Source organism: Melitaea cinxia, chromosome 21 (genome assembly GCF_905220565.1).
Source record: "Melitaea cinxia chromosome 21, ilMelCinx1.1, whole genome shotgun sequence".
Taxonomy (NCBI): Eukaryota; Metazoa; Arthropoda; class Insecta; order Lepidoptera; family Nymphalidae; genus Melitaea; species Melitaea cinxia.
Genome location: NC_059414.1, coordinates 4,969,875 through 4,983,619, shown reverse-complemented (window position 1 = coordinate 4,983,619; position 13,745 = coordinate 4,969,875). Strand labels below are relative to the sequence as shown.

At 32.9% G+C, this 13,745-nt stretch overlaps 1 protein-coding gene across 1 annotated transcript in view; it reads left to right on the top strand.

The window, feature by feature from the left end:
* Positions 1 to 12,956, top strand: part of LOC123664012 (katanin p60 ATPase-containing subunit A-like 1) — a 37,677-nt gene extending 24,721 nt beyond the window's left edge. The window contains exons 5-10 of the mRNA XM_045598642.1: positions 5,345 to 5,503; positions 6,753 to 6,874; positions 7,334 to 7,513; positions 7,983 to 8,141; positions 9,994 to 10,217; positions 12,136 to 12,956. Of these exons, the coding sequence (XP_045454598.1) occupies positions 5,345 to 5,503; positions 6,753 to 6,874; positions 7,334 to 7,513; positions 7,983 to 8,141; positions 9,994 to 10,217; positions 12,136 to 12,334 (1,043 nt within the window). The 3' untranslated portion in view covers positions 12,335 to 12,956. The remainder of the gene's footprint in view (positions 1 to 5,344; positions 5,504 to 6,752; positions 6,875 to 7,333; positions 7,514 to 7,982; positions 8,142 to 9,993; positions 10,218 to 12,135) is intronic.
* The last annotated feature ends 789 nt before the right edge of the window (positions 12,957 to 13,745 follow it).

Here is a 13,745-nt window from a genome sequence, read left to right as displayed (position 1 = left end):
ATAAAGCGGCTTTAAGGAGACTTCAATTAGTAAATTTAAATTGTGGTCTTAATAAATTACGTACTATTAAAATACGAATACAACAATGTATCTATCTCGTGCGCTGTCATCGGAGTTCGTGGTCACAACGACCCATTTTCAGAAAATAGGAATTGGATTTATAAAAATAATTATACCGGCAGCTTATTCTACGTCTATTCTTGTCTAAATGAAGTAGAGAAAGAGGTAAATAAATATATTGGAGAGAATTTCAAGTGAGCAAAATTGTCTTCAGACAACAATTTTGCTCACATAAACATGTTAATTGTGTTAATATGTACGTGTATTTGTTTTCTAACACAGCGCTGTTTTGCGAGACAAATCGATTACTGTTAGTTTTCGGGGTGATATCTTATTATCAACAGATTAACTTGTACTGTCAGCAACGTGTCTATATAATTAAAAAACAATTTTTTTTGTAAAACTTTGACACCAATGCTATATTACACAATCGGTCATTATTTCACGTTTATCCATCTTCATTTTTCCTATTAAGGCAAATGATAAAAACCTTATTTTTCTACGTATTTGCATTGCGGAACAATTCATTTAAAGGCTTGTAGATATTTTATTACTTAATTTTTTTTTTATGAATGTTATTGCTTAGATTTTACCAAAGCCCAAAATATTGACTATATTATAATGTAAGTTTTATTTCGTTCTATTTTTCGTAATTTTATATTTATTTTTATTACATCAAAACTGTTTCTAATTTAATATTAAAATAATTACACTGAGAACTACTTTACTAAGATTTCGAAACGACATTTGTGTAAAAGTTGAGAGTATAAATAACGTTTAGTTAATGTCTCTAACGTCGGTAAATACGTATGTTAAAATCACGTAGCGTTCGCGACACTGCGTAAAAAAACACGTAACCAGTATGTAGGGCGAAAACTCAATGTCTGATAACACATACCAATGATATTTACATTCTTTATTTAAAATAAAGCGTGATTTAAAAATGTTTAATCATATTTTAATAAGGCTTATATTAGCTATGTCTCGCGATTTCACCCGCGTAATATCCGATCATGTTAAAAAGTTGACAGTGTTGCTCTGGATCTCCAACAATCTACGTATCAAGTATCATTACAATCAGTTCTGTAAGATAACAATAGAAACTAAACTGTTTTGAATTTTAACGCGAATTTGTCTTCTACTACGCTAACTAAACTACGCTACTCTAAGTCATGTGTAAACTATACAAGCAGTTTTACCCGATGTCTAACATAGATAGTTCGATAGACCTACTCAACAGATCCTTCATTCGGTATTCAAAATTTAAAACTAGCTGATTTATTTTTGTTTAATTTGCTTCAATACAAATCTTAACCTGACAATAACGAACACAACAAAGAATTATAAAATTTAATGCAGTCGTTCGAAAGTCATGCGCATACATACATGTCGGCGATTCATTTTTATACAGATATAGATCCCAATATCACTACTTGCAATGAAACACATTCAAGGATATAGAATTATTATAAACTAGATGTCAAATTATAAATAGTCTATGTAAATAACCTTCCTCGATGAACAGGTTTAACAAATAAACAAAAAAAAAAAAAAAATTAAACCTGTAGGTAGATCGCAAGATCGTCTTCAAAGCTATGAAACCTGCTTTAGTTTTAAATTAACACAAATTTATCGAAGCATTTTGTCGATATGTCTGCAAAATTATGCAATTACTAACTGCTGCCCGCGACGTCGTCTGCGTGAATGCTATACAGCACCAAAAATACCTACGATTATACCTTTTAAAATAACATTCATTTACCCGTTTCTTTACATTTCATATCTACAGAAAAATTTCATAGATGGCGCTGCTTTAAAATTGTCTTGTCTACCTATATTCATTTAATTATGTTTATCGGCTTAGTTACTTATATTGCATGATTTTTATAGTGTGAAGCTGGCTTATATAGTATGGTTATTAATATAATAACAACAACATTCAAATATGCGTCGTTAGATTACACGTTGTTACAGAATGCGTTAAAGAAATAAAGGTTCACTGCTCGTTCCCGGTAGGTGATAGCATGATAATATGTAGCCTACATGTTGACCCGACTTCTTAATAATATTCGCGCCAAATTTAAAGTAAATCCATGCGGTACTTTTTGAGTTTATCCCGGACATACATAAGGACAAACAGACATAAATTCTAAAAATTATATTTTTGGCTTCGGTATTGATTGTAGATCACACCCCAAGTATTCTTTTAAAAAAATATTCAATGTACAGTTTTGACTTTCCTACCATTTTATTATATGTATAGATGAAATCTGTTATCTTACAAGGATACACTGTTATCATCGATTTTTTTTAAGACAATTTATTTTATTGAATACTAGCTGATTAGGCAAACGTTGTCTTACTGCTAAAAGCTATTTAAAAATATTGGTTGTTGGTAGAAGGGTGAAAATTTAGGGTTGTATGTATTTTTCAACGCCAAATCATAATAAAATAAAAAATAAATAATTTATCTAAAAATTAAAAAAAAAAGTTTGGGGTGGACTACCGTTAACATTTAGGGGGATGAAAAAAGATTTTGTTCGATTCTCAGACCTACCCAATATGCACACAAAATTTCATGAGAATCGGCCAAGCTGTTTCGGAGGAGTTTGACGACAAACTCCGCGACACGAGAATTTTATATATTAGACTAGCGACCCGCCCCGGCTTTTCACGGGTGCAATGCTGATACTAAATATACTACAGAATGTCTTTATTTATAGTGTGAAGCTAGCTTATAGCATGGTTATTAAAATAATAACAACAACATTCAAATATGCGTCGTTAGATTACACGTTGTTACAGAATGCGTTAAAGAGTTACTTTTTGAGTTTATTCCGGACATACATACAGACAAACAAATAAACAGACAAAAATTCTAAAAACTATATTTTTGGCTTCGGTATCGATTGTAGATCACACCCCAAGTATTCTTTAAAAAAAATATTCAATGTACAGTTTTGACTTTCCTACCATTTTATTATATGTATAGATAACATCAGTGTTTTGTCATTAAATTTAATTTTAAATTATACAAAAAAAAATTCTTCCTAATTTAACATTACATTAATCTGTGCTTACTCTGTAGTATTCCGAAACATCAAACTAAAATAAATAAATAGTAAAAAGAAAACGAACTGTTTATAAGTTCTGCCTTTAAAAATAAATGACAAATTTCGTTATAGATCAATAATCTCGTAGATAGTATGCTAGGAAGTCATTATTCGATATAATTTTACTGGGTGTGACCGAATGAATGACAATTTATAATGAAATCATACGTCTAGATCCGGTGACTCTTTTATTTTAGGTAGTAATGACGCACGAACATAAGTATAGATAAGTGTAAGACTTACAAATCGTAATCATGTTAATGTAATGCGATTTAAATCCTCCTTTTAATATATAAATAAAATAAGAGCGATTGAATATAAAACTTAGAAGTTTTTCTTTGCACGTATTAATATAAAAAATCTACCAGGTCTAATTTAAAATAAATATTTTGCCATAGAAATTCGATGTAAAAGTTGTATGCTATGGAAAACTGTAGACTGTGAATTACGAGTACCAAACTTATAAACATCTTATACGAGTTTGTTTAAAGCAATTACTGTAATTATTGTAAAATAATTGAAATATTTAGCTGTACCAGTCGGCTGTTATCTATAATACAAGCGTTAAGTTGCTTACCTTAGGAACAGACGATTGTGTGTGATTGTTACAATATATTTATTTATTTATTGAAAAAAAACACTGTAAATGCTGATAACCGAAGTGTAAGTATTTAACGTAGTGTACGGACAAAGTCACGAACACAGCTAGTATTAAATAAAACTAACACCTCTTATGACCGATTGACAGTTGATAGTTAAGCGTGAAATTACACAGAATATATACTCGATGGTTTAGAGACGAAAAAATATGGAATAACCCTTCCTTGGCAGTCGGGTAAAAATTTAGAAGTCCGGTTCAGCTTATTCTTATAACAATTACTAATCGCTTGTGAACTTGTGACTAATAGATAGTAAAACAGAGTAAAACTTGCATTAATTAGTAATTGTGCATTAATTCTAAAAAGTAAAAAATTTGATAAAAATGATTAAGATTGGCATTGATGTTTTACAACCTCGATCGTTCTTTCATCTACTTCCTGAATCGTAAAAATTTCGTTGACATTTTTTTTTTAAATAAAATACATAGACTATTGAAATGTGCCGCTGTTATCAATATTGTCTCATTTAATCAAATTAATGAAATTGTATCTTGAGTGTGTTGTGTTTGTAACGAGTATTACTATCTTATATGACATCTACTACTCTATCTACTATGACGGCGTAATGTTATCTTAGATGTCTTGTTATCTATAGATCTAAATATTTTATAGATTACTTTATATTTCTAAAGTGGCGCCTAGTTAAGTGTGATTGTAAAAAAAATATTGTAGTACAGTAATACCCCGACTTACGCTACCTCGACTTACGCGAATTCGGAGTTACGCGATTTAATTTTCTCGTCTATTCGTTTTTTGTTTGACTCCCCCCACCCGTATTATTATTCGTTCAGTTTACAACAGGCACAGACGCGTAGTGCGGAATGGGCGCGTAGGTACATAAGTTACGATTTTGTGTTTTTTGGGAATCGACAGTCAGATCAATTACGAAAAATACCCCGCAAAACTGTACCCCGACTTACGCGAATTCGACTTACGCGGATAGCTCTCAGTCCCACCTATCGCGTAAGTCCGGGGTATTACTGTATTATGATAAACAGGTTAAGATTAAGATATATATTTATTTACTTAATTACACACCTCTACTAAAAGCTAAGCACAACCTAAGCAGGAGAAAGAGTGTTAAAGTACATGTGCAAAATAAGAATAGTAAAAAAAGAATCAAATAAAATCATTCTGTGAAGATTTTACGAATATTCGTCAATTAATTTATTTTTAAGGCCCTTTAAAGTGATAGATTCGAGGGTTTTTCACCAATAATAATAAAATTAAAAAAAAAAATCTAAAATAAGTGAACATGGATTTTTCAAAATATTTTTTTGTGATTGCCCATACAACACATCCTGACAACCCCATACAATCATGACAACATATTACAAGTAACCTTACCTGTATATAAACTTCCTTAAAAGTGGAAATGCACGAATATAACAGTGTAATTACGAAATTCTGTCTATTGAGGAACTATCTCGCATTGCAGTTTTTGATGTCATTCTAAGCAGAACAGTGACTTACGTTTAATTCTAATAACTATATTGATTTATCTTTCCTTAGCTAAAACCAAGGACACGAGTAATAAAGAGAACAGCAATACAAAAGACAAGCAAGACAGAGACAACAATAACGGTGATACGGATGATGAGAAACACAAGGAAGAGGAAAGGAGATTTGAGCCACCTTCCGCCGTTGATGGGGACCTAGTGGATATGTTAGGTGAGTAAATGCATTGTTGTGAAAATACCCTCTCTTTTCACTTCTTCTCCCTTTCCCCCTCTTCTTCTGTCATTCTCTAATGAGAGAGAAGTAGAGAAGAGAAGTTTTAGCTAAATCAGCTACTCTGATTACTATTGCATTGGTTAGTATACATGAATTGATTCGGTTATTATGAATAAATCTAGATTTTTAATAATCGAATAAATCTTAAATACATAGTATATTTAGAATTTACAAAAATTTAATCAATTAATACTACTCGATAATATTGTGATAGTCAGTTAATTTGAAGGCCGTATAATACTATTAAAAATTACAGATATATTTCTGTAAGGCTGTGCATATCATAACTTTTCAAACTGATGTCTGAAAAAAGTTGAACCAAGTTCATTATATAAAAATAAATGATATTTAAGAATAACTTCCTGAAAAACATTTGTTTGAAACCGCGTGGTACAAAGTTATAGTACAACAAAACTAGTGTTTACATACAAGTAGGCGGGGTCGACTCACGAAATAAATAAACATCTATATTTTGTGTGCGCTCGGTAAACGTTGGTTTTTATTTTCTCTTACACGGACCGTTTGAGAGATAGACAAATGTTTGTATAGTTGTTAGCTATTCTGTGTCTATCGCTTGATATCTCGACTTACATATTTATGTTGTAATGGGCCGAACGTTTTCTAAACGAACATGAATTTTGGATGAACATTCATTGACGATAAAACTTTTAATCGAATTTCGGAACGTATAATATTCTAGAACGATCTCTAAAATGATGCTCCGAATTTTGTTTATGTGTTAAGTTGACCCATTACAACAACCTTATTTTTAATCTCTTATTAAACTTATTTTAAATCAGCCGTGTGGTGTCGGCCGAGTAGAATAGCACCCTTTCTTCCCGTGGGGGTCGTAAAAGGCGACCGAGGAATAAACCTGGCTCAGAATCATCAGGGTCCTGGAGAAGGAAAACTTCATTTGAAACCAAGAATAGGGTCTCCGTCAAGCATTCGTGGCATAGCTCTGAAATGCGAAATATTCCTGCAGCCGAACTGGCTCCACACGTATCGACTCGTTGTTCCTGTGGGCCTAGCCAGTGAGGTCGAGAGGGTGGTGCACAGCTTAGGCAACTCTGCGTTTTTCTGAAGAGTGTCCTAGGTGACACGGTGTCTGTCTGACACTGTCTAATAGACGGACTAAGGCCAATGATGAAATACAATTAGTTATAATAAATACGTTTCTTTCCAGAACGGGACATAGTGCAAAAGAATCCAAACATCCGATGGGATGACATCGCCGATCTAACAGAAGCAAAGAGATTGTTGGAAGAGGCTGTGGTCTTGCCGATGTGGATGCCGGACTTTTTTAAGGTAAATTAAATAACAAACATCTAGATACATTTATTTTTAAGTCACTTCAAGGAAAAGATTGTCCGTTTTTTTTTTTTGCACCTATGTAACGATATAATTATGTCAACAGGTTTGATTTATATTATATGAGAAGTACCTCGTAGGTGGTTACGATTATGCAAGTTATTCATTGGTATTAGTGCTGATACTATTTGTACCAGATATAGTTTTAAGTTTCTTTTTTGGATTTATGTATAAAATAACGACTTTAATTATTTAATTATTTCACGGTGTTTTTGTTATCAATAATCTGCTTCAAAATACAGATAAAAAGACGCTAAATAAAGTTAAAATCGGACAGAAGACCCTGACAAACTTTCCGTTATTAACGGACTAACAAACAGTTTAGCTCTTAGTTTAATTTTTATGAAGCTATAGATACAGAATTTATAACACTAATGATTAAAATATTTTTTCCAGGGTATCCGCCGTCCATGGAAGGGAGTGTTGATGGTGGGTCCGCCGGGAACAGGAAAGACAATGTTAGCCAAAGCTGTGGCTACTGAGTGTGGAACGACATTCTTCAACGTGTCTTCGTCTACCCTCACATCGAAGTACCGGGGGGAGTCGGAGAAACTAGTCAGACTACTATTTGAAATGGTTAGTTTTTTTTTATATACATATAACTAGGTCAACAAACAAGCATGCGGCTCACCTGATGGTAAGCGATTACAGTAGCTTATAGAAGTCCGCAACACCAGATGCATCGCAAGCGCGTTGCCGACCATATCCCTAATTCCCCATAGGAGCTCTGGTCACCTTACTTACCAACAGGAACACAACACTGCTTGAAAACAGTATTATTTAGCTTTGATCTTCTGTGAGGTCGAGATACTTCCTCAGTCGGACTGCTCCATGTTTTGAGTAGGAATTTTAGTTTTAGCGCGCTAATTTCAGAAAGTACTAGGTTAGAATTAAAACTGTTTGTGTTGGATAATCCATTTACCGAGGAAGTCTATAGGCTATAAAGTATTTATGTACGTTTTTCTTCAAAAGAACGCGGATGAAACCGAGCAAACCAGTAAATAAATATTTGTAAACCTAATGTTCACACTAATCCGATTCGCAGGCGCGGTTCTACGCACCAAGTACAATATTCATAGACGAGATAGATTCGCTGTGCTCGAGGCGCGGTTCAGACAGCGAACACGAGGCCTCCAGACGAGTCAAGTCTGAACTACTTGTGCAGATGGACGGATTGGGTTCGGCTACCGATGAACCCGCTAAGGTAATTTTTGAAGTAAATCTTCTTTACGCACGCTTAACTTGGGGAGTGATATAGTGAATGTGTGACGAATGCATTACGAAAAGTGTGATCAGGCGAGGCGAACGGTAGTTGAGAAGGAGATTTAAGTTGGTGAAGATAGAAAGAGAGAGAGTTACATTTTGTAAGTTTTACTTCAGTCCGCATTTAAAGCACACTCGTTTTTTTGTTTGTTTTAAACACGCTTTGTAAGTACCACACAAGTAAAGTAATGCAAACATCCCGCTCTACAGTCAGCGTACGCTTAGCGCGACTCCAAAATCTGCCTAAGTTTTCTTGTCCTGTAAGAGTAATATGGTAAAAGTATTCATGTCCCCCTGTTATTACTTCCAAAATATTGTTTTCCGCATAAAAAAATGTCTTACACTAACATCGAACCCACATTCGTGGATTTACCAAATCAATCAGAGATTGTCGAATTCATCCAGGAGTCAAGATGAATGAAAACAACGTGAAGTGGTGACAAGACAAAAGCAAGGCTCTTTTGAAATGTAGGGAACATTTTAATCTAGTATCTATTAATGCTTAGTAAAAAAACACAAAATAGACACATTATTGACCAAGTTCTCACCCGAATGAAAATGCATTGCATTATCTATCCTAAACTACAATATTATTTGCTAAAATAAACGTGATTTATTGAAATATTACTAAAAGTAATGTATTTGTTGTTTGGCTAAGGCAGTTTAAAATATAGCCATCTCCTCTCTTCCCGTGGGTGTCCTAAGGGGCGACAAGGGATAACAAAATTTCATTATCGTCTTGGAAATCGTACTGGTGAAGCCGACCGATGGCGGGATAACTATCCAACTGCTGGCTTTCAAATGCACAGACCAAAGATGGGCAACATCGTCTTCGGTGCGGCAAAGCCAGCCCTGCGGGCACCAACCCGCCTGCCCAGGCAGCGTGGTGACTATATGGGCAAAACCCAAAAGTGCGCGTCGAAATTCTTAGTCCTTAGTTTCCGGTAGTCCCCGGTTTCCTGGTAATCCCGGTTTTTTTAGTAGGCTTTTTAAGCGTCTTACTAAACCCACACATCATTATATACATTAACAAGCAAAATATTACTGTCTAAATAATAATTAAGATAAGGCGCAATATAATAAAAAAAAAGAAAAGAAAAATAACAACATTAAAAATAACTATGTCTTTTTGTCATTTTTATCTTACGGATATCAATTAAGTTAGCATAATTTTGGTCACTAACAAAAATAAAAATCGGAATGACAAAAGCATGGGCATTATAAGCCTGTGGACATAACTTTATAAAAAAAAAATTACTGTCTCTCTGATATTGTCATAGTCATAAAACCAAAACTATTGAAAGTTCTTCCACTTTTTATTTTAACTAAACTTTATTTTTTTTAAACTTATTTATTTAGTGATATAGAGGTTGAATGTTGTGTATTATTTACTATATTGTATTAATTGTATATAATAGATGTTATTTGCATAAGTTTTCAGTTTGTATCTTTGTATGTAAATTTATTTTAAAATCATTAAACTAGCTAACTAACTAAGACTAATATTTTTTTTCCATATAACGTTATTTATTTTTTTAATAGAAATTCTGTTATTGAATAAATTAAAAAAATAACATCGAAAAATAAAAATATTACTTCTCTGTACATTACAAAGAATAAATAGAATTTTAATGGAAATAAATACAATAGCCTAAAATAGAACTCAGACAGAGCATTATGCAAACTAGGTAACAGAAATTAGCTTTAAAATTGTAATAATTATACAAGGGCTTACTAACTTTTTAACTTAACAAGTTACATTTTGTTAACAACGTTTTTTTTAACATTGACAGGTAGTAATGGTGTTAGCTGCAACAAACTTTCCATGGGACATCGATGAAGCGTTGAGACGTCGGCTCGAGAAGAGAATCTACATTCCCCTCCCCACGCAAGAGGGACGAGAGGCTCTGCTACATATTAACCTTCGAGAGGTCAAGGTGGACCCTGAAGTTGATCTTCGAACCATTGCCAAGAAACTTGACGGGTATTCTGGAGCAGATATCACTAATGTGTGCAGGTTAGTTTTGTTAAATTGTATGTTTTACTAGTTAAGACTACTGTATAAGGCACAGTCATATCAGTGTTAATTGGACCATAAGTTTGTAAACCCATTGTCCTATAGACTACTTATAGTTTTTCTTTATATATATACTTAATATTTTACATTTTACAAATAAAGTGAAGTACAATACACGGTGATGTAATAAATAGTTTTGATACATGGAAATTGCTATTGACTATAAATACTTATTTATGCAATTTGGAGTACCTGCATATCAAAATTGAGAATTAGGTTACCGACGACATCCGACTGGCTATGGATAATAAACAACTCACTGTTTTGATACTTTTCGACTTCAGTAACGCGTTCAACTGTGTTGACCACGACATTCTATTGAGTGTGTTGCGCGCTTTTAACATGTCTCACTCGGTGACAGACTGGTTTCTGAGCTACCTCAAAGGGCGACGACAGCGCATACGCTACGATGATGCCACATCTTCATGGTGTGATGTCCAAGCCGGCGTACCTCAAGGCGGCGTTCTATCTCCATTGCTCTTCTCAATCTTCATCAATTCGATTACTCAATCCATTTCTTCTCTCTACCATATGTATGCAGACGATTTCCAAATTTATCATCACACAACGCTTCAAGTTCTTCATAGTACAATTGATTTAATCAACAGAGATTTAGCTAACATTTCTGAGTGGAGCAGACGCTACGGACTTAATGTTAACCCGAGCAAATCACAGGTTATAGTTATTGGTAGTCCAAGCTTGATCGCAGTGGTTGATAGCTCAATACCTATTATCTTTTATAATGGTATTAGTCTGCCTTACTGTGCCACCGTAAGGGACCTTGGTATACAACTCGATCGTACTTTGTCGTGGTCAGTACAATTAAAAGAAGTCAGAAGAAAAACCTTCGCTGCGCTGAGCTCCCTACGGCGCCTCAAGTATTTTTTACCAATTCCTACCAAAATTATGTTGGAGAATTCTCTCCTCCTATCGATTCTCAACTATGCAGATGTAAGCTGTATTAATCTAACAGAGGACCAACTTAATAAGCTTGAGCGTCTTCAAAACTTTGCTATACGGTTTATATTCTGCCTTCGCAAATATGACCATGTTTCTGAATTTCGTTCCAGCTCAAGTGGCTTCCAATACGTTCTCGCCGAAACCTGCATACTTTATCTCTTCTGTACTGTGCGTTGTTTGATCCTAAGGCTCCGTCTTATTTAAAAGATAAGTTCGAATTTCTCGGGGACCCTTCTTCCCTAAGATCTTCGAGGAGACTAATGTTAAAAATGCCTGTTCATAAAACAACATTTTTCAGTCAGTCTTTCACCATTCGGGCAATTAAACAATTTACCATTATGTATCAAAGAAGCCAAATCACTCCCATCGTTCAAAAGATTAGTTAAAATACATTACCTTAATACTGTGGGCGATCCAATTAAATTTATTTATGTATTAATTTTTATTTATATTTTTTTATTTATGGTGAAATTGATTGTAACTGCTATGAGATACTGTTGTTATATTTATTAGTTTATTATATTATATTATACAAATGTATATATATGTATTGCTTGTAAGTATTAATGTGTAGATATTTGTATGTAAGTTTATTACAATGTAACTGCACTACCTACCCGATCTTCAAATAAATAGTATTCAATCCTATTTCGGGTTGTCTGGAAGAAATGGCTAACTAGCCATAAGACGGCGGTCTTCTTCTTGTCCTACACATTCTTAAGTTGTCTGTATTATTATTATTTTGTATTTGCATATTGTGGTGTACAATAAAGAGTAAATAAATAAATAATAAATAAATAAATAATAAATAAATAAATAAAATTGAGAATTACTGATTTTTCCATTAATCCAGTTAAGTGTTTATTATTGGTTCTAATTGTTCAGTGTTGATTTTCAGAGACGCATCTATGATGTCCATGCGACGAAAGATCGCGGGTCTCAAGCCTGAACAAATCAAACAACTTGCCAAGGAAGAGCTGGACTTGCCCGTGACTCACCAAGACTTTATGGAGGCTCTCGCCAAGTGCAATAAATCCGTTTCTAAAGGAGACATACAGAAATATCTCACGTGGATGGACGAATTCGGTTCCTCTTGATTTACGTAGAAACGTTCAAAAGACAATCAGTGAAAAAATCTACAACAAAATTGGAAGTGTCATCTAAAACAAAAAGAACAATATTTTTGTAAAAAAAGCAATTTACAGCAATAAAAAAATAAAACGTAATGGACTTTTTCAGTATTAAAAACGTTTAAAAATAAACGCATATCGAATTATTTGTGTACCACGATAAATAAGACAACATATAATTAATTACATTCCCGTACAATGAAATGATGTAAATAATTTGTCAAATCTGCTTTTTGAACATTCAAAAAAAGTATTAAAAATCATTTTGTGTGATGTAAAAATGTGTATAAATTAAGCACAAAATTGTAAAATACGCGTTATATATGAAGCTTTTGCGTGTTTACCAGTGCAAGCTACGTTTGAAAGATCTGTCATCACTTACCACATTTTGTCAGTATAATTATGTGAATGTACCGTGATCTTTGTACTTAAATTAGGTTAATACGAGATTTATAGTTGTAGAATAATTTTTATGCCATAACTAATTTATACCTACTTTTATAGATTTTTATAAATATCCAATTATTATTGTTTAATAAAAAATTACATAAATATATTTGGCATATAAAATCATTCGCTCAATTTGAAATTAACGATTTTTATTTTTAGTTCTAATTTCGGATAGTTTTGTTAAGTAAAATAATTTGAAAATGTTATCACATTTAATTTTGACTGTAAAAGTTATAGATACTCAAAAATATTTGTCAAAATTTTCCAGAATTATGTATTTTAAAATGCAGAACTTAGGAAACTAAAAATATTTTTAATAAATAACTCGAACTTGCATGAACTTAATGAATGTTAACACGTGTAAATCACTTAATGCGAAATTTGAAAATGTTAATACTGCTAAATTAGTGATAATAAATAATAATAATGCCTTAAATTTAATAAAGTTTACACGGCTACTTATTGAAATTGGAAAGATGATATTTTTGCATCGGTGTTAACGATAATTTCTATGTACAACAAAATAAAACCCAATTTTAAAAATATTTTCTTGTTTTATTCAAATAAATATTTAAAATTGGAAAGTCGTGGACTTTTGTAAAGTAAGGGTTATAATTTAGGCAATATTGAAATTAAAAACGTTGTATCTCCACGCCTAAATCTTGTTGTTTACTAAATATTTAATATTCCCGCCTCTTGGTTCTTAGACAAAATGAACACGAAAAAAAATTTAAATGTTTACATAATAAATGTGTTATCCCTATATGCACACCTATTTTTACCGGAGTATTTAACCAATTAGAAATGGTCTAATATAAAACTGAGCTTATTTTTCATGTGCATTATAAAAAATTGCAAGTTAGATCTCTATTGATCTCTATCGAGTCTTCACTTCGAAGATTCCGCAATGCTTGAAAACAAGTCTTCG